The following is a 22,500-nucleotide window of genomic DNA, read 5'->3' on the forward strand; positions in this document are numbered from 1 at the left end:
TTCCTACAAAATTGATATTTGATTCTTTTGTTGAAAAGAAAATTTACAATTTAATTACAATACTTTGTCCCTATCAGACTTATTTTAAAATCGCAGTCATGTTAAAATAGAGGTATAACTTTCGTGTATACAAGATTACTTCCCTTTGATTAGAATAAAAACATATTTTGAAGGAAAAAATGGCACATTTAAAAAAAAATAAATAAATAAAAAGCGAAACACAATTTGCATGTAAATAAAATAAAGGGCAACACCTGGTAAGTACGGCTAATTTACAATATTCAGAATGTGTATGTGGATGACTATATATATATATATATATATATATATATATATATATATATATATATATATGAGGGCTTCCAGCAGTCTTGACAGACTATGGACACCCTTACAGTGGGTATCCATAGTCTGTCAAGACTGCTGGAAGCCCTCATATATATATATATATATATATATATATGAGGGCTTCCAGCAGTCTTGACAGACTATGGATACCCACTGTAAGGGTGTCTGCGCATGGAATTTTTTTTTTTTTTTTTTTTTTTTGTGCCAAGAGTTGCACAGTCTCCAATCACACCGCTCCTGAGTAAACATTGTTAAATACCAGTGGCAAGTTGAGGTTCAGGATGACTGGAAACAATGCTGAGATAAGCGGAGAGCACATATGGCGCCTACAATTCCTAAATGGACAGCCATCTGGTATTAGCCAGGCTTAATGTTGCTTAACCGGTGATTTGACAAGAACCAATGTACCAACGTAATTTACGTGTGTGTGTGTGTGTGTGTACCCTTGCCTTCGCAACCTGATAAGACAACCTTTGTGGTGTGTGGCAGGAAATGCAAGTCGACTGCACGTTTGAGGAGGTTGTCCACAGAGACACCATGCCACAGAGTGGTCCAGTTAACTCAGGCCAGACACTTGACTTTATGTGTCATCTTTGCTTCAGGCCATGTAAGTTGACTGTTGGTTTGAAGAGCGACCATGTAAGCTGAACTAGCGGATGGGGTTGGTGGTGAAGTTTTTTGTTGGACAGGATGGCAATAATCATATATATATATATATAGCATTAAAAAATAAGTATTTGTTGATCATTCTGGATTTAGGATAAAATAGAATTGTTGATCTTTTTTATCGAAAATTTTGAAACCGGATTAATAAGTGTTCACAAAATTAACTTTACCAGTTCCATTGGGGAACCGTTCTTAATCCTGAATTCAGAAGCTTTGATAGCAAAGGGACTGACAATTTTTTTTGCAATGATATTTTATCCTAAATCCAGGACGCCCGGATTGACAAAATCTGGATATCCCCAACAGACAGGATAGGATATAAATAATATAATTCATGTGAAGTCTTGTACAACTTACGGTTGACTACTTTTTTTTTTCGGCTAACTTGTGATACTCTCACACACTCATACACTCATAGCCAACGGTCACTTGCATAGATCATTTCCATAAGAGTTAATGTGCTGTTTTCCCTACCTTTTTAGTTTGTTTTCATTAGGAGAGGGGTGGCTCCCCCTTACTCAAAAAGCTTTCATGTCTTTAGCCCCCCTCCTTTACTTTCCTCTCTACTCATTCCCTCTTCTCAAAGTTTCCAACTGTTGATAGAAGTGTAGGGCTGCTTTTTATCCATCCAGAAGCCTCTTGGTTTCTGGATTGAACTGAAGATGATCTGGTTTGTGGGATCAAGTAACACACCCTTCTCCTGACCGCCTCCAGATGTTTATTTATCGTAGTCAAGTTGAAAGAAGGCAAGATGAGAGAGCAGAAAGATGAAGAGAAAACACTGACCATCTTTCAAGTGTGTGTGTGTGTGTGTGTGTGTGTGTGTGTGTGTGTGTGTGTGTGTGTGTGTATACACAAATATACAGGGTTCAAATGTGACCATATGTTGGCCATCCAGGGACGCAACTAGCTCACAACCTTCTTCACTCTGCTTGATGATAATGATGCCAATGTTTGGATTCTGTCTATAATTGGTTGTTTAGAAACTTCTCTTTCTCCTACCCTTTCCTCCTAACCCCTTGTACTTTTCACCCCCTCCTGTTCAAGCAGCTGCAAAAAAAGATGCTTTTTTTTTCTTTTTTTTTTTTTTTTGCTTGATTAATTCTAGAACATAATCTTATAAAACTGCACAAAAATGGAATGAACCCCAAATATCCCACCACTTAGCTATGAGTGAAATAGCATGTTGTATTCAACTAATTGTGTACAATGAATCATTTACAATAGGTATTGTTTTGTTTGACATTATAAAAAAAATATATACGGGTTAATTTGTTATAAAACTTATATGCCAAACCTAACGTCATCATTACATTGTTTGGCTTGTATCACTTGTATTTCACCGTTTAAATTGCTTGTGTTTTCCTGAACATATTCTGAAAGCTTCTTTGCATGAATATTCGCTTTGATATAACATGATTTTGGTTTGGCAACACACTCTGAAGTTGACATTCACAATATGATATAGCTTTGATCTGTTCTTTTATTCATGTATAGCTTTATTGTAAATATTGAAATAATTATTTTTTTCATTTATATATCGGCTTCATTTTGCTTTGGAAATTGATTCCTATAAGACTATACAGAAAAGTCTTCCATACCACCCATTTCCCCAAAGAAAGAAAAACCATTAAAATTTAAAACTAATGCTACATTTACTGTTTATGCCCGTCTTAGGAGGAGTGAGGATTGCGTGTGCATTTATATATATATATATATATATATATGTATATATATATATCTCGGAATGTCAGGGTATAAAGAGTTTTTAACTTTTTCTATATGATGTTTTTCTTTATTGAACTGATAAATTTCTATACACCTATATTTATTTTATTTTGTCATATACATATAATTATAAATAATTTTTTTTTATACATGCAGACACTAGTGATGATTGTTTTCACAATCATCAGTGCAGGAAGTGACAATTGCTGGTGGTGGAGGGATTTGAACCCCCACAACGGAGCCAAAGGTGGCTCTGTTCATGAGGAACTGAACCCCCTAGGCCAGCATCAATCTGAAATAAAGGAAAATTTAATATTAAAGCTTAACATTAATTCAAATGATCTATAGCGGCAGGAAGTCGAGATCTCGTAATAAGGCCAGCTGATCAACTTTTTTTTATTTCCCAGACATTGTTGAACATTCAAGAATTTATTTCTTATAGGAACGAAATGATTATAAATAATCACTAATTGTTTTACACATACACACACTAGTGTTTCATGCCATCGCAATTGTCAGTTCAGAAAGTGACGACTGCCGCTGGTCAAGGGATTCGAACCCCACAATGAAGCCACCTTTGGCTTCACTAAATATATAAATTAAATGATAGAAAGTTCACTGTTTATGTAAGCATTGTCGATATTGGAATACAAAATTAAAAAATTTCAGTTTAAAGCCAAACAAGTGCAGAATCTGTTTCGATAAATAAACATTTATTAAAATTAAATTTGATATTTCAATTCACAACAGAATCTTAATCCGGAAAATCCAGGGTTTGTTTTTTTTTTTTTGGGGGGGGGGGTATATGTGCCATGGCAATGATAATGCTTGTCGCATCTTTCTTTAGTTATTAGTGAAGTATAAAGTTTACATACCTGATTTAGTAGGAGACGCCAGTCAAAGCTTTATTTTATATTATGTTTACTATATTGACCTGTTGTTTCTATGTGACGTTTTTTCACCTTGTCCTTTTTATTTTTGAGTGAAGAGCGCTGCTCCTTTACAAAGATAACTCCACTTTCTCTTGCTCCTCACCTTATAATGCCGAGTGGTTTAACAAGCACCATTATTTAACTGTTTGCTTTAACTCATTCAAGAATTGAACCCACGTCTCCCAGCCCATAATCAAGCACTCTAACCATTATGCCAAACAGGTCGATGATCAACATAACGGGTAAGAGATTTGGCACTGAAACGTGTTCTGACATACCAATGCTAACAATATTCCAGTACTTACAACAAATCATTAACAAATTCTTTTTGGAAACAGATCTCATGATGATGTATATTTGATGAATCAAAGAAATATCCAGGTCTGGGGATGGCGTTGGATTCTTCACAAAATCACATTTCCCCATTTCTGCCCTTCACAAATACAATGTAATTCTAATCATTATTGTTCCAGCAGTTTTTATTTCTCGTGTGTTTGAGGTTTTATTTCAACGCTGTTTTCAGTGGAATATCTCACACCATGCTAACATTGATTTTGTGAAAATCGTGCTTTCATAATTAAAGATGGCTAAGATAGCTTATAATCTTTCTCCATCTCTCCTAAATACAACACCAGTCTAATAGCAGTCCCTACAAGCATTTTATTTAGGAAAATTAGATTATATTTGTGGATTGCTCAAATAACCGGAAGGAATAATACTGAACGTCAGCTTTATTTTTTTCTTTATTTTTTTCTTTATTTTTTTCTTTATTTTTTTCTTTATTTTTTTCTTTATTTTTTTCTTTATTTTTTTCTTTATTTTTTTCTTTATTTTTTTCTTTATTTTTTTCTTTATTTTTTTTTATAACGTATGCATGAACATGAGATTGCTCTAGCATATTTTTTATATAGTTACTTTATTGGAGAGATATTTAATGTACTCTCTAATTTGTTGGAGGGATATTTATTATATAGCTAATTTGTTGGAGAGATATTTATTGTATAGCTAAATTGTTGGAGAGATATTTATTGTATAGCTAAATTTATTTCATTAAAATTGAATAATTTTGTATTTTTGATATTTTATGAAAAAATTAACACATTGGCTTGCATTTACAAAAACAAGTTTACAAATAAAGGACCCGATTGAACGGTTGACTTTGAGGATAGGGAGCATGGGTCCCTGATTCTAGCACTTCCCTAACTCATTATCTGTTAAAACAACAGTCATATAAATGGTAACCTAATCTCTGGCTTTGTAATACAACTATCAAGAGTGTAAGATACGTTATGACCCATATAGATGTTGATTTGTCTCTCTCTTTTTCTCTATTATAATATCCTCTTTTTAATTTAACCATGTCATCATACCCATGATTTGAATAGAATCTGTCTAGAAATTTCTATAATACCCACGTAGACATCGAATTGATTTCAACCCACTTTCTTTGGTCATCATTCATTGGTTCTTCTTAAAGCATATATCTTCTATATCTTACCATTTTTGAATATTTGTTTTTAAAGTGCCACCCACACCACAGTACTTTTAAAGACGGCTACTCCCTGTTTAAGGAAGAGTAGTGGGAGGGGGGGATCGTTTCCCTTGGGTAAGAAAGGAAAAAGGCTCCGCCTTTAAGCTTGATGGTCAAATCAGATGTGCCCCCGTCTTGCTTGTTTTGTCTGCTTCTACCGTTCACCTGCAAAATCAATTAGGACTAATTAGTGGCGGGTTTTCAGTTTATTTTATTTTCTTTCACTCTAATTAATAGAAAGGAGCGACACATGTTTGTGGATCTTCAGCCGACTTCCAAAACTAATGACTCTGGCTGGCATGAACGCTTTTATGTGCTCCAAAAATGTACCTAAATCCCACAACAGGAATACAACTTATACACGCGCATGTGCAAACAAGAAATTGGAGCTCAGTCGAGCACCTACCATGAAAATAATGATAAAATAGAGAAAGACTAACAACATCTCTTCTGTAAGAAAAAAGGGCTGTGAGGAAATAATAGATCATCCCTTTCTCCACTAGATTGTGAAATCGATTTTATACTATCAAGCCAAGAAAGTGTGCTCTGTGCAACACCTCCCCACATGTGGTAGCAATACTCCATCTTTGGACGTATCTGATTCTTGGATCTATGACGATCATTTTATGAAAATCAATCGAGACCTGGTGCTACCAGATCAGGTTGTCTGAAGATATTGGCTTTCTGAGACGAAATGCATCTAACATTGATGCTTTTTGTTTTTCTACTTCCTTTTGCAAAACTGGATGCATGCTTCACTTGTCTTTTTTTTTTTTTCTTTTTTCTTTTTTTTTTAAACGCTGTCTAAGAATGAGTTTAATTCTAGATACTCCATTTGAACAATTTATTCGCTGAAGTCACATAATTTTTTTTTTTTTTTTTTGCTTCTCCGACGTTGTTAATTTGAATGTAACTAAATCATTCATCTTTGCATGTATGTTTAAAAGTTTAAGTAACAAAATTCTTCTGCATTTAACGTTTCGTAACTACTTTTACTTTTTACCATATTGTCCTATTCCTTCATCCTCATTGCTTACCTAAATGTTAAGCCAGTTTTTCTATATTTGCACTTTGTATAATTCTGATGAGAAGCATTTAGCTTTGAAATGGCATGGCCTAAAGAGGTTTTTCTTAATTTACTTTTCTTTATTGTTCTGAGTATATAATAAAGTTATATATAACTTTTATTTCTCATCTTTCATTTAATATTATATATTAGTGGCCTCACGAGAGACAACCAAGTAAAAAAAGAAAAAACCAAAGCAAAATTCATCCCAAAGCAGCAAAATTGAAACTAGTCTGCCAAATATACAAATGTAGACAAATTTGGGGACATTTTATTAGTTTGAAAATATAGCTTCTTTTTTACCAATATAGAATTTTAACCATAGAATAGTATTATGATCTTCAAAAAGCCTGCACATTTTCATGTAGCTTTGTCCGATAGAACCAAAGATATGAGCATTTCAATATTCAATTTGGCTATATGTGTGTGTATACACACACACACATTTGGCTATGTGTGTGTGTGTGTGTATATATATATATATATATATATATATATGTCATCCACATACAGTACTGTTTCACAGCTCATCAGTGCGGTTAGACAGGCAACTACCTCAAGTCAGGATTGAAACCCGATCGCCTGTACAACAGTCAAGGCTCCTAACCATTACGCTAATCGGCGGCTACTATATTGGCAATTTTATAAGTTCCAAATTACAGCGACTATTGATCGGAATTTAACAAATGAAGGCTTGTTGGAAAGGTAATGACCTGACTTATGTAGTGAGCTATGTGACATTTGCTCTTAAGGTCGCACATTAAGGGAATCATCTAGAACATATTTTTGGGACTTTTTTTACAGCCATAAAATGTTTCAATCCTAGTCATTTGTTTTCCTAGTTTTGCATATGAATTACAAAATATCTGATATTTCCCCAAAACATCTGGCTCTGCTGGAGAGGACACTATACAACTTGCTGCTATGGTTTCAAACGGTCTGAAATAACAGCAAGGGGAGACTGGACTCGAATATTTCTCATATGTTATATCTCCCCTCTTTGGTTTTCATACATAAAGTAAATTTCACAGTGTATAAGGATTATTTGATACTGAAGATATTCATAATCGTACCCTATTTCCAAAAGAGGGAAGATATAACTAATGAGAAATATTTGGAATCAAGTTCCCTCTTGCTGTTGTTTCAGATCATTTGAAACCATAGCAGCATGTTTCAGTCTCCCCTCCAACAAGGGAAGTGTGTGTGTGTGTGTGGAGACAGAAAACATTTGGAATAACAAATAAGTTAGCTAAAAAAATTAATCCAGAGCAAAAAATTAGATCGAATCGGGTTTTTTTTTTTTTTTTTTTTTTTTTTTTTTTTTTTTTAAGAGAAGTGGTGTTTTATCAATACATTGCTTAAGAGCCAGGAGATAAAATATATATTTTTTTTAAATCCCAAAATGTTTTTTCATAGTCTTACAATATTAAGAGTAACGTAAATTCTTGAAAGCAAACTAATCTCGTGATTGCAAGACATTAACTTATAAACAAGGGAGTTTTTAGTCCCCCTCTCTCTCTCTCTCTCTCTGTCTCTCTCTCTCTCTCTCTCTCTATATATATATATATATATATATATATATATATATATATATACACACACACACACACTAATTTATGAGTGGGATATGTGTCATTTTTTAGCATTTACGTTATTTGATTGTTATGATGGCAAAAATTCTAAACAATCTTCCTAACCAGATTTTTTTTCTCTCATTTCAGTATTAAAAAAAAAAAAAACCCTGGTTAATCAGAATCAAATATTGATGAGTCAGTTAAAATGGTTTCTGTTAAAAAAACAACTGAAATATTTATTTTTTTCATTTCATTACGTATGCTAATTTGTTTTTTGTTTTTTCCACTCCCAGGGATTTGAGTTACAATCAGCTGACGGCAATTGCTGCACACTCGTTTGCACGGCTGTATTCTCTACAATGTCTCTACTTGGATCATAACCACATTGCGCACATTGATTCAAAGGCTTTCAAAGATCTTTCTTCCCTGGAAACTCTGTAAGTATATTTCCAATTCACATACAGAACTCTCACCTTTTATCTCTTTATCTCTCTTATCCTTACCCCACTCTCTCTCTTATCCTTACCCCACTCTCTCTCTTATCCTTACCCCACTCTCTCTCTTATCCTTACCCCACTCTCTCTCTTATCCTTACCCCACTCTCTCTCTTATCCTTACCCCACTCTCTCTCTTATCCTTACCCCACTCTCTCTCTTATCCTTACCCCACTCTCTCTCTTATCCTTACCCCACTCTCTCTCTTATCCTTACCCCACTCTCTCTCTTATCCTTACCCCACTCTCTCTCTTATCCTTACCCCACTCTCTCTCTTATCCTTACCCCACTCTCTCTCTTATCCTTACCCCACTCTCTCTCTTATCCTTACCCCACTCTCTCTCTTATCCTTACCCCACTCTCTCTCTTATCCTTACCCCACTCTCTCTCTTATCCTTACCCCACTCTCTCTCTTATCCTTACCCCACTCTCTCTCTTATCCTTACCCCACTCTCTCTCTTATCCTTACCCCACTCTCTCTCTTATCCTTACCCCACTCTCTCTCTTATCCTTACCCCACTCTCTCTCTTATCCTTACCCCACTCTCTCTCTTATCCTTACCCCACTCTCTCTCTTATCCTTACCCCACTCTCTCTCTTATCCTTACCCCACTCTCTCTCTTATCCTTACCCCACTCTCTCTCTTATCCTTACCCCACTCTCTCTCTTATCCTTACCCCACTCTCTCTCTTATCCTTACCCCACTCTCTCTCTTATCCTTACCCCACTCTCTCTCTTATCCTTACCCCACTCTCTCTCTTATCCTTACCCCACTCTCTCTCTTATCCTTACCCCACTCTCTCTCTCTTATCCTTACCCCCCTCTCTCTCTCTTATCCTTACCCCCCCTTCTCTCTCTTATCCTTACCCCCCCCCCTCTCTCTCTCTCTTATCCTTACCCCCCCCTCTCTCTCTCTCTTATCCTTACCCCCCCTCTCTCTCTCTTATCCTTACCCCCCCTCTCTCTCTCTTATCCTTACCCCCCTCTCTCTCTCTTATCCTTACCCCCCTCTCTCTCTCTTATCCTTACCCCCCCTCTCTCTCTTATCCTTACCCCCTCTCTCTCTCTTATCCTTACCCCCTCTCTTCCTCTTATCATCTTCCTCTCTCTTCTCTTACCCCCCCCATTCTCTATCTCTCTCTTCTGCTTCCCTGTCTCTATCTTTCTCCTCTTCTCCTCCCCCTCTCTTTCTCTGCTCTTCTCTTACTCTCTTCCTTCTCTTTTTGTCTTTCTCTTTTCCAAACCTCCTTCTCTTCTCTTTTTTCCCCCATCCTCTCCCCTACCTTACTCCTCCTTTTCCTCTTTTCTTCCCTATCCCATCACCTCCTCTATCTCTCCCCACCTTCTCCCTCTATTTCCCCCTTCCTTTTCCTCCTCTCCACACATCCACGCACGCATTATATATATATATATATATATATATATATCTTATCTCTCATCTTCTCAGTTCCAGCCTGTCTTACGGGTGTGCAATATGGATGCGTGTCTTTTTAGCTTCACCTGCTTTCATGGCTTTGCTGCACATTGCACAACTGTGACTGATCGTCTGCATTGAAGAAAAAAATAGGGAAAAGATGATGTTTAGCCGAGTGGGTGGGGTTAGACGGCATTCTTGAAAAAATCAACAGCAGCATCATTTTTGTTCTTTTTGTCATCTGTACTTGTTTTATTTATCTGATTTGCTGGGACATGGGGAAGGAGCAGGGATCCACTGACCCCCACCCACATCCCACTCATTGCATCAGTTATTAGTTCTTAACCAACAGGCGCTGTCAAAGATGCTGACCAGTGCCTAAGAAATGCAACCTCAGATGCAATTGCAGCCTTATTATTTTTCTCTTCCATCCTTCCTCTACTGATTTTAGCAGGAATTGCATTTTTCTGATGGCAATTTCTTATTGAGAAATAAATATTAATCTCTTTTTTACCCTCTCTCTCTCTTTTTCTAGACTTTTTCTTGTTTCTCGTTCTTTCTCTCTCTCTCTCTCTCTCATTCTTTCTTTCTCTCACTCTTTGTGTATTTTTCCATTTTCTCTTTATTTCTTCCCCTTCTCTCTCTCTCTCTCTCTTCACTATTTCTTCTCTCTCTCTGTAATATATATATATACATATTCTTCTCTATTTATTGCCACCTTCTCTCTTCCTCTATTTCTTATGTTTAGCCATATATACGATCCATGGTTTAGGAAATTACTGGAAGATCAAACCTGTGAGGTTGAATATTATGTTAACCTCAGTCTTCAGTGGCTAGACTTATATATATATATATATATATATATATATATATATATATATATATATATAAGCATAATCATGTTGAGACACCTGGTAGGTTCTCACCAGTAATAGGAGTATCCATCTTGTGTCTGTGTAAGTCATTTTTTCTGTTACCCATGCACAGTATTCCTTTATGCCCTAAAAGATGCAAACATTAGTCTTGCAGATCCACCTTAGCCAACATCCACCTTGCAGAGTTGAGCTATCCGCTTTTCCTCTCTCAATAGCTCACTCACCAATAAAGATTTATAGCAAGCACGTCCATACTCTTAAGTAATAGGTTAAAAAAAAAAAATAGGTAAGAAAGAGCTTCTCCCCCTCCTCCACCATTCCCTTTGAAAAAGACACTGAGCAATTGTGAAGTCATTCATTGACTTAGTTTTTTTTTTTTTTTTTTTTTTTTTTTTCAAATACAGGTGGGGAGGGGGCGAAGTTGCGTGGGGAGGGTGATCCGCGCACACAACATGGGTTTGTTGTGAACATATCAAAATAAGTCTGATAAAAAAAAAAGAAAGATATTTTCTGTTCATAAATTCATGTAATTATTAATATCAAAATGTGGTGCATGTGTGTAACTAACATCCCTGGGAGGGGGGGGATATATATTTAAAATGTCTCTTCCACAAATGACAAGGAAGAAAAGGAACATTTCTTTCATTCTTATGCCCTTTTCCTCTTTCTCACCTATTTTTCAATCAACCAAAAAATCCTGAAAGAGAAACTTTCAGTAGGTCTATATATGCAAATGCTACATTAACATTATATATCTGTTTGCAATTCTCTTTTCCTCTCTATCTCCCTTCACCCTCTCCCTCTTTCCTCCTATAGTCTCTGATTTCCCTCTTACCGTCTTTCTCGTTTCATTCCTTTTATTTATTTTTTTTTGTTTAGACATTTTGAATTTAAAAATTGTACAGAAAAAGAAAAAACATCTTCAGTTGTAAGGTAGACAAATCTGGTTATATTATTCAAATAAAAAAAATGGATCCAGATTAAGCAATTTTTTTTTTTTTTTTTCATACAAGTTGTAGTGTAAATTGTTGCCAATAACATGGTGCACCAATAACAAATGAAAAAGTATTTGTTAATTCCATATTATATTTGGGTATTTTATAAACATTCTTTAAATGTGCAAAAATCGAGATGGAAAAAAATGTCAGCAAATATGATTCAAGTTTAAGATGGTTAATTTGATGCACATCAAATAGATCATCATAGGTCATTTTACTTATGCTACCTTTTCTCCTCTTTCATTTTTCATTCCCCTGGCAATGATATTTCCTTATTCATTTGTAAAGTTATCCCTTTGTGAAAATGTAAAAATGAACTGATATTTTTTTAATATAAAAAATACCGATTTACTTATTCTTTGCATAATTCAATTTTAATGCATTTCTTACTCGCCTTCCCTCCTATTCTTTCTTCCCCTTTGCTTTCTCCTTTCTTTCCCTTATGTTCTCTCTCCTTCTTTACCCCAGAGTCCTCTCTCTCCTTTCTTTACTTCCGGCTTCCTTTTTTCTTTCCACCACATATTCTCTCCTTTCTTTACCCGCCCCATGTCCTCTCCACTTTGTTTCCTCCCCCTAGATCCTCTTCTCTTTGCTTCCTCCCCCTACATCCTCTCCTCTTTGTTCCCCCCCCTACATCCTCTCCTCTTTGTTCCCCCCCCTACATCCTCTCCTCTTTGTTCCCCCCCCCTACATCTTCTCCCCTTTGTTTCCCCCACCCCTATGTTCTCTCCCCTTTGTTTCCCCCACCCTTATGTTCTCTCCCCTTTGTTTTCCCCCACCCTTATGTTCTCTCCCCTTTGTTTTCCCCCACCCTTATGTTCTCTCCCCTTTGTTTTCCCCACCCTTATGTTCTCTCCCCTTTGTTTTCTCCCACCCTTATGTTCTCTCCCCTTTGTTTTCCCCCACCCCTATGTTCTCTCCCCTTTGTTTTCCCCCACCCCTATGTTCTCTCCCCTTTGTTTTCCCCCACCCTTATGTTCTCTCCCCTTTGTTTTCCCCCACCCCTATGTTCTCTCCCCTTTGTTTTCCCCCACCCTTATGTTCTCTCCCCTTTGTTTTCCCCCACCCCTATGTTCTCTCCCCTTTGTTTCCCCCACCCTTATGTTCTCTCCCCTTTGTTTTCCCCCACCCTTATGTTCTCTCCCCTTTGTTTTCCCCCGCCCTTATGTTCTCTCCCCTTTGTTTTCCCCCGCCCTTATGTTCTCTCCCCTTTGTTTTCCCCCACCCTTATGTTCTCTCCCCTTTGTTTTCCCCCACCCTTATGTGCTCTCCCCTTTGTTTTCCCCCGCCCTTATGTTCTCTCCCCTTTGTTTTCCCCCGCCCTTATGTTCTCTCCCCTTTGTTTTCCCCCGCCCTTATGTTCTCTCCCCTTTGTTTTCCCCCGCCCTTATGTTCTCTCCCCTTTGTTTTCCCCCACCCTTATGTTCTCTCCCCTTTGTTTTCCCCCACCCTTATGTGCTCTCCCCTTTGTTTTCCCCCACCCTTATGTTCTCTCCCCTTTGTTTTCCCCCACCCCTGTATTCTCTCCCCTTTGTTTTCCCCCACCCCTGTTTTCTCTCCCCTTTGTTTCCTCCCACCCCTGTGTTCTCTCCCCTTTGTTTCCCCCCACCCGTGTTCTCTCCCCTTTGTTTCCCCCCACCCCTGTGTTCTCTCCCCTTTGTTTCCCCCCACCCCTGTGTTCTCTCCCCTTTGTTTCCCCCCACCCCTGTGTTCTCTCCCCTTTGTTTCCCCCCACCCCTGTGTTCTCTCCCCTTTGTTTCCCCCCACCCCTGTGTTCTCTCCCCTTTGTTTCCCCCCACCCCTGTGTTCTCTCCCCTTTGTTTCCCCCCACCCCTGTGTTCTCTCCCCTTTGTTTCCCCCCACCCCTGTGTTCTCTCCCCTTTGTTTCCCCCCACCCCTGTGTTCTCTCCCCTTTGTTTCCCCCCACCCCTGTGTTCTCTCCCCTTTGGTTCCCCCCACCCCTATGTTCTCTCCCCTTTGTTTCCCCCACCCCCCTTACTTCATCATCTCTCCTTCCTGTTTATCTCTTCTCTTTCTTTTTCCCTTTCATTCATTCGCACCACTACTGCTGTTGCTTCTACCGTTTTCCCTTGTAGCATTGAAAGTTCGGAAACAGGACAGATGTCCTAAGCAAACTCTGTTTAGCCGATTATACTGACCAGCCAAATTAGAGATTGAAGCTCGGACAAATTGCTAAATGATTGATATATGGATTCATCGCCCCCCCCCCCTCTCTTCCATTTTTGTTATTTTATGCTTGTTCTTTTTTTGTCTACACAGCAAAACGGACTTTAATTACACAAACCAGTCCAGACCCTTCCACCTCTCTGTATTTATATTTCTTTCTTTTTAATCTTAAAATTTGATTTTCTCGTTTCTTTTCTTTCTTCATCATTTTCCCCACCCCCTCCCTCATCCATCCCCACCCTCTGTCGTTGCTAATTTTCTTGATTAGCTTTCATTGGTTTTAAACGTGAAATCATGTCTTTGGCGATTTCTGCTGCATCTGTAATATTATTCTGCCATCTCCAATAAATGCAAATTATTCAGAGTCATCAAAATATGATTTTAAATTTATTTTAGATATATATTTTTTTGTTGTCTTTCAGAAATTTTGATTTCTGGCAGAAATTTTGATTTTAATTTTTACCATTCAAGGTGAAAATTTTAAATTATTTAAAAAGAAAAAATTAAATTCATACAAGTTTATTAAGAAAATAAAAAAAATTTATTTGCCATGTGTGTGTGATAATCTATTATATAAAGAACAGTTGTACGTGTTTGTATGTCCAACTAAAAGTTAAAAACTACAAAAGAAACCCTTTTATGGTTGATATTTTCTTGATAAGCATTGCCTCAGATGTACACCTAAAATTTAGAAAAAATTTATTAACTCTCTGGGGCGAGGTCCAGCGAGGGTCGGTTTTTAAGTATTATTATTATGTACTAATTTGAAAAGAAAAAAAAAAAACGATTATTTCTTAAGAGAATCTATTTCATAAGAAGAGTTATGTATGCATGCATGTCCAGCTAAGGAGGAATGAGTTAGCTGAAGCGGAAAGAGAGAAGGAGTAAAACTAAAAAGAAGGAAAGAGAGAAAGATAAAGAAGGGTAGAGAGAACGAGATAGATGTTTTAATAGAATTTTTTTCTTTACATGAGTCACTATTAATCAAGGCCTGAAAGCCACTTGGGGATAAGGGTTAACAAGTGTATGATAGTCACTGAGACAACAGCATATTAATAGTTAATGGTGGAAATGGGGTAGAAATGGATTATTTAGAGGGTTGGTTCAACAAGAACTTGTTTCCATTGGGCTTGAAGGCAACGATATTGTAGTCAGCTGGAAAGCAGGCCAGAGGAACAGTTCCACAGGCAGGCAGTTCTAGGAAAGAACGGCCATTTTTGTACCATACAGCACTGGGTAGCTCTGCTAGTTTTTTTTATACAGTTGAAAATCGATTCTTTATGAAGATTGAAATAAAGACATAAAGCACCCAAATCTTATGTCTAGAATCCTTATTCCAATTTTGATCAAAATTTATCACATGATTTTCATTCTAGAAAATGTCTCAAATTTAGGCTCAAGATGTCTTAAGAAGAAATTTAAACTCAAAAGAATGTCACTTAATTGGTGTTGAATAATTATGGATCTAATTTAATGCAAATCTGAAATGGTAAGTTGTGGCCATATTTTGCTCCATGAAAAGATTTTAAATTCTCTAAAGAAACTGAAATTTGGCAAGGATTTATTAATTGATAGCTAATATCTACTAAAATTTTACAAAAATTGGAGGTATTTGAATTTCACAAAAGCTTCTACTAGACAGTAATAATGAAACTGTAATAAATTAAATGTAGTTCACTTTACTCAATCTTATGCCTAGCAGCTGTTTCAGAATTCCTGATCATTATTTAAATTGTTAAAGAGTGGATCCTGTACATGCAAATATATAAACATGTACACACACACACACACACACACATATATTTATATAAGGAGTTTAGTCACATCTTTGAAAACATTATTTCATAAGGTTAATTTGAAAACTAAATATAACATTTTATTAAATGACTTGCGGGGAGTATCCGGCGTTGCCCGGGTGGAGGATATTGGCACAAGGATGAAGTGATGTTAAGAATGGCTTTCAAGTGGTTAAAATAAAAAGATAGAGAGAAAGATGGGTAATTAATTTTCCTCGCTAACCATTAGGCCAAAGAGGATAGTGAATTGAAAGAGTTGGTGATTAACTCAAGAACTATAGGAGTCGCCATGCATGCACAGAAATGAATGTAGCTTTTAAACCTCGCCGGGGGCCCAGGTAAGCTTCCTGTGGTTTACGTTTGAATAGTTTCGCTTTATTACACAAAAAAGACAAACATTCGAGATGACAGACGATCAAAAAAAAGGAAAGAAACGGTGTCCGTTTGCGAATCTCAGATATTATGATCTCGGAAGTATAGGAAAACTTCTTGTGGAATTTAACCAACAGCAGAATCCCAATCTGAAAAGCCTGTCACGGACATACGCTGTCATCCATTTTGATTTTTATATATATAGAGATTTTTTTTTACTTTCAGCGTAAAACACCTTTTTCAGAAAAGACTTTTTTTTCTTTTTTTTTTTCAATTTTCTAGTGGTATTAACCCCTAAGGGTTCACTCTTCATGGAGAGAGAAAATACCACTAGAAAATGAAAAGAAAGTCTTTGAAAAAGGTATCCTATACCGAATGTCACAGAAAAAATCATTTAATAAAATATTTTATAACATTTGTTTTTCAAAAATTTTCATATGTGTTACATATTTGTTGTGACCGGTTGTTCAAAATGCATTTGTCTAGTCTATATAAATGTTCACATCGACTACCGTGAAGAATTGGTGACGCAGCTTTGCTCTTTAACTGACTGTCTTTATCTCTGATTTTATTTATAAAAACATTCTTTTCCTATTATCTATTATTTCAACTTTTGACTGATATCCTCTCATAAATTTCTGGGTCAAATTATGCATTATGTTAGTGGTGGGAAATCCCAAATTCTTCATATTGAATCCATTAGCAGGTGTTCACTCCATCAAAAATTTTTTTTTTTTTTTTCTGCATAGGTTGCCTGCCAATATCTAACATATATTATTTATTCTTGTTTCAGGAGAGTTTTGCAAGCCTTGTCATGACTATCTGATAAATTATTGTGATTTGATTTTTTTGTTAAAGATGATATTTTTAATTTTTATCCACATTTTATTTTCTTTTGTTTCTAGGCAGCTGAATCATAATGAAATCTCGTGGGCTGTCGAGGACATGGACGGTGCCTTTTCTGGCTTGGACCGTTTAGTTCGACTTGGTCTAAACGGCAACCGATTTAAATCGGTTGCTAAACAAGCATTCAGTGGCCTCCACAACCTCAAGTACCTGTCGTTAATGGATAATAGCATTGCATCCATTTTGGAGAATGCCTTCAAACCATTACAGTTTCTACAAGATCTGTAAGTTTCTCCTTTTCTTTCTCTCTTCACGTTACACTTTGTCGTAACCTTAACACATTTTAATTTAAAAACACTTAACGCATTAATGTGATGGCTTAAGCTACAATTATATCCGAACAGCAACTAATTGGAAGTCTCGACTGACCATATAGATTCAACATTAAACAAAGGCAATATTTTGTTTTGTTCATTTTTAAGAATCTAACATATAAAGGGCTATATGTCTGTCTGTCTCCATATTTTCAAACTGTATCTCCTCCGAAACTAAAAGTCGCAGAACATCACTAGGGGCTTCAAATTATTGGATTTTTTACGGGTCATTCTTTTATGGGTCTTTAGCTGGTTAAAATAGTCTTTAAGGGGTCAAAAATGGGTCAAAATTGAAAAATTGTTATACATTTTGTACATTCATCATAGTTTATTTTTAATTTTTAATCAGTTCATATTCGTATCACGTGTGTACAGTGGTAACATCACCAGCTTTGAATGCTAGTTTCAGTTTCGATTCTAGCTGATGGCACCCAAATACTTTTTTTTTTTTACTTTTTAAATCCCGACTCTATAATAATATATACGAAATCTGGACAAATGAAAATATCATATTTAAGTGTATTTTATGTCTGGACGCAGCCGAGTCCCCCTTTCCCTTCCCCACTAGTCTAATAAAGGCACTATGTCTGTCTCCATGTTTTCAAACTCTATCTCTTCTGAAACTAAAAGTCGCAGAACGTTGCTAGCGGCCTCAAATGATTGCATTTTTTATGGACTGTTCTTTTATGCGTCTTTAGTCAGTTAAAATAGATTTTAAGGGGTTAAAAATGAGTCAAAGTTGGAAAAAATCGTTATACATTTTGAATCGGTTCATATGCGTGTCATGTTGATGCAGTGGTAACATCACCAGCTTTGAATGCTACAGTTTTGCTTTCGGTTTCGATTCTAACTGATGACACCTAAATACTTTCTTTTTTTACTTTTGAAATCATGACTCTATAATAATAATAATAATATATATGAAATTTGGACCAATTAAAATATCATATTTAAGCGTATTTTACCACCAGGCAAAGCCACAACATCCCACCCTTCCACTCTCGCTAGTCTTTAATAATTAAACAATGACAAAATCATCTAATGGCTTGTTTTAGCTTAAGATTTTCACTTGTAAGAAAAAAAAAAAATAAACGTTTTTCTTTAATTTCAGAAAACTCAACAGTAGTAATTTACTGTGTGACTGTCAGTTGGCATGGTTTCCAAAATGGTTATCGCACAAAGACTTCCGCAGCTCCGTGACGGCCATCTGTGCTCACCCGCAGAGTTCCAAGGGCAAAAGTATCTTTGCTATTCATCCTGATGATTTTGCTTGCAGTGAGTAACTTTTTCTCTCTCTCTCCTCTCAATCCACACACTCTCTCTCTCTCTGTGTCTCTCGATTCCTATAAAACAATACTATCAAAAAAGAACCACTCATCAATGTGTTAGGCTTAATATAAGGTTTTAAGTTGTCTACACAAAAAGAAATTTTAACTTTGGTGAATGATATTTTTTACCTATTGTCATATTGTTTCTGTTTTATACAAATTTGAGATTTTTTTTTATTATTTATTTATCATTAAAAGAAAAAAAAATCTAGTTTGATCTTTATTGTTATCTATTATATAAATCTCACCTGTCTGCTTAAATGTATGTATGTATGTCTAAAACTTTCGACAAAGGCGATGGATTTTCAGATCAGTATATTGTTTTGAAGCTTGACCCTTCGGACAACAAATATCGAAAAATTGGCTAAAAACATTAATTCCTTCACCCTCCACTGGGTACTTTTATAGAGGGGGTGGGGGGCTTTTTTCGCCAATATTTTTTAAAGTCATCCCTTTTTTTCGATTGACTAACCTTAATTTAAGCCTTTGCTACTTCTCGTTTGGCGATGGGCGCAATAGCAAAGACATTACTTTTTTTTTTTTTTCATGTTCTTTTCCTCCTTCGTAATACGGGTTCGAGCCTGCCTACTATCACTTTTTTTTTTTTTTTGCTCAATACACACCTCCAAACAATGCCGGGCACCTAGGCTAGTAAGAATTACAAAGATTCAGTGTGTTAGCTGTTGAAATAAATCTTATAAACGACCAATCAAAGTTGCACTTCCATGTCATTTTTGCACATGTTTTTCAAGAGTTAACATGATTTTGCCTAATGTTTAGGTTGGTTTGATCTAATAACCATTGCTTCCATTGTAATTAATTTTCATTGCTGACAAAACAATGTGATACATTTATAAGGATCTTTTACTTGTTCAAAGCCCGCATCTTTAAAGTTATGCACTGTGAAAATTGGTTTTTGAAGATGGCAAATTACCAGCACACTTTGAATGGTCATATGTACGGCACAATCACGTTGACACACCGGTTCTCACCAGATCACCAAAGTTAAGCAACGTTGATCCTGGACAGTACTAGATGCGTAACCATTTGGGATAGCTAGGCGCTGTATGTACCTTCTGGGAAGTTTGGGCATGGCGCCAGCATCCTCACCCTGTAAAAAGAACTCCTCGCTACAAAAGCATCTACAAATTATAGATGGCCTATGCCTCTCCAGGGGCTCAAAGGCTATGGATGGATGGATTGAATGGTCATAATTTGGTGGTTAATTGAGCTACAAAAAAAAAAAAAATTTTCTACATTGCTTTGGTTTTCAAACATTTCTGTTGCCACATTTGGGAAGGAGCTGCTAAGCATGACCTATCTTGCCTTGGTAGAGTTCAAAACAGATTTCATAACCTAGTAGATGATGCGCTTTTCTCTTCCCTGCAATCTCTCTTCCCACACAGGAGACATTGCAAACCTGTCGCTGCTCTATCAATATTTTCATGGCAGGTGCTTATCTGAGCCCCAATCTGTTGTCTCCCTTGCCAAACTTTGACAAAAAAAAAACACTCAACTAGCTACAATTACTATCAACAATTTACCCCATTCTTTATCTGTGCCTAAATCTAAACGCAGATTCCATGAAAAAATTTCTTTAACCATCCGCCTGCGAAACACTGTCCCATTGACCTGCTTCCCAGCCAATTATAATATGGTAGCCTTCAAGTCCAATGTAAACAAGTTCTTACATTTATTAACCTTATCCTCGAGTGGCCTTCGAGCTTTGATAACTGGTGACTCTCTTGTAAAAAAAAAAAAAAAAAAATACCTGTATGCTCACAACAAAAGTTTCTAGACGCAAATAAACTTTTAGATTGTGGTATCTACAGCTAGTCAGATGCAGCTCTTATGACAGTGTTAATTGACCCATATGACCTCAGAAGATTCTGAGTCTGACACTTTTTATTATGTACCTATTTACTATGCCTCCCCACGGGACAGAGTTAGACACCAGGGTCGTTTTTTAACGTGGAGAAAAGGTACAAAAATGAAAATTGTCTCAGTCGTGAAGGATTTCTCCTCCACCGAAAGAGAACAAGAAATAGAAGTGCAGCATCTGAAGAACAGATACTACACTTTGATCTTGTCCCGAACCCACAAAACAGGTTGATATATGCTGTGAAATTACAAAAAAACTTAAACATTTTCCTATCTCTCTCTTTTTTTTTCCCCCCCAGCTGATTTTCCGAAGCCTGTCATCACCAGCCAGCCAATGTCGCAGAAGGCTCTGAAGGGAGAGAATTTGACCCTCAATTGCAGTGCCGTTAGCAGTGAAGTTTTTGATACTAAATTCCAATGGAAAAAGGATAGCATGGTAAGTATTAAAAAGAAAAAGTAGAAAAAATCATTTACTTTTCGAGTGGGGCTGTTTTATGATCATTTAAAGACTAGTCGGACCTGTGGAAATTCCACAGCAGCATCTTTCATATGTAATATATTACTGCTGGGCGTTCTGTTGACATTCAGCGTGAATGGAGACCCCGCTATATCATTATAACCCTTTTGTTAAAACTGTAAAAGTATTTATCTAAGTAATCTGATTAATGAAGTGTCAGAATATATCTGCTTATTATGGTCTATCACCAATATTCTTATAGGAATCTGTGGTACAGTTTTCATTGTATGGATGCCTGATGCGAACGAAAACCTCACAATATCAGTATACCGTCTTTAGACAGAACAGATACTGCCCTTGGATCCTAGCCAGAAGACCAAGATGGTATATTTTTAGTTTCATGTACAGCCCAAAAGCGACGTCATTTTTTAAAATTTGACTTTAATTTTTTTTTTACATTGTGTCTTCAGTGATCGAGAGATCCTATTTATTAAAAATTAAAAAAGGAGGAAAGAAGGTGATAACATACAACGAACATTAAATTATCGTATCTATGTATTAATTTAATGTTCATAGTATGTTACCAGGTTCTCTTCTCCTTTTTAATATGTAGGATCTCCCGATCGAATAATTTGAAAACCGTGACACACGTATGTACATTAAATGTACTATGGTACTGATATTATTAATATTTAAATGATTTGATTGCTGGTTTCATACCAGCCAAGGATATGTCCTAGGCATTGTACTGACAAATAGGAACTGCTCCTCTTCTGTTCATTCGCTGATGAACAGACTCCTCCTAAGCATTACCTTTACCTTTGGCAGAATTTGAGGGAGAAGTGTATTGATAAATTACTTTTCATTCTCACAGTTAAATCTTTGAAAATGAACGCTGAAACTCTAACAAACAGTAAATGAACTGCTGATAATTTTCTTTTTTTTTTTTTCTATATTGAACCAGTTGTCTGAATTTGAATGAAACGAAGGTGGGGTCGGGAAGGGGGGGGGGATATCAAAAAGGCAATGTGACTGAGAATATGAGCGAGAAAGATTGAAGCTTTTAATTTTTCTTATTCCGCACCCTGTGCAACACCGGAAGCCTTGCTAGTCTAATATATTGTGTATTGATGTATGTCAGATTATTGATATTTTTGACAATGCTACTAAAATCTGAGATAAGCTAAACTCATCTCTCCTGCATCATATCTATTCACCAGTCGTAATCATTAATAAAATCTGCTGAAATTCATGTTTACTCCAATGTTATGCGCTTTGTTTTTTCTCAAGAGAGTTTTTCTCTTTTTATTTCTATTTCTCTTTTATTTGGTTTTCAAATTATTTTACTCCCACTCTGTCTCTCTATTCTTCTCTCTCTCTCTATTCTTCTCTCTCTCTCTCTCTCTCTATTCTTCTCTCTCTCTCTCTATTCTTTTCTCTCTCTCTCTCTCTCTCTCTCTCTATTCTTTTCTCTCTCTCTCTCTCTCTATTCTTTTCTCTCTCTCTCTCTCTCTCTCTCTCTCTCTATTCTTTTCTCTCTCTCTCTCTCTATTCTTTTCTCTCTCTCTATTCTTTTCTCTCTCTCTATTCTTTTCTCTCTCTCTCTCTATTCTTTTCTCTCTCTCTCTCTCTCT

At 36.4% G+C, this 22,500-nt stretch overlaps 1 protein-coding gene across 2 annotated transcripts in view; it reads left to right on the forward strand.

The window, feature by feature from the left end:
* LOC145260405 (uncharacterized) overlaps positions 1-22,500 on the forward strand; it is a 258,651-nt gene that overhangs the window by 207,591 nt on the left and 28,560 nt on the right. For both annotated transcript variants that reach the window (XM_080118383.1, XM_080118382.1), the window contains exons 11-14: positions 8,139-8,282; positions 16,886-17,110; positions 18,312-18,475; positions 20,709-20,845. In XM_080118383.1, the coding sequence (XP_079974509.1) occupies positions 8,139-8,282; positions 16,886-17,110; positions 18,312-18,475; positions 20,709-20,845 (670 nt within the window). The remainder of the gene's footprint in view (positions 1-8,138; positions 8,283-16,885; positions 17,111-18,311; positions 18,476-20,708; positions 20,846-22,500) is intronic.

The sequence above is a fragment of the Euprymna scolopes genome, chromosome 36, assembly GCF_053919585.1.
Source record: "Euprymna scolopes isolate OS-2025 chromosome 36, ASM5391958v1, whole genome shotgun sequence".
NCBI classification, from domain to species: domain Eukaryota; kingdom Metazoa; phylum Mollusca; class Cephalopoda; order Sepiida; family Sepiolidae; genus Euprymna; species Euprymna scolopes.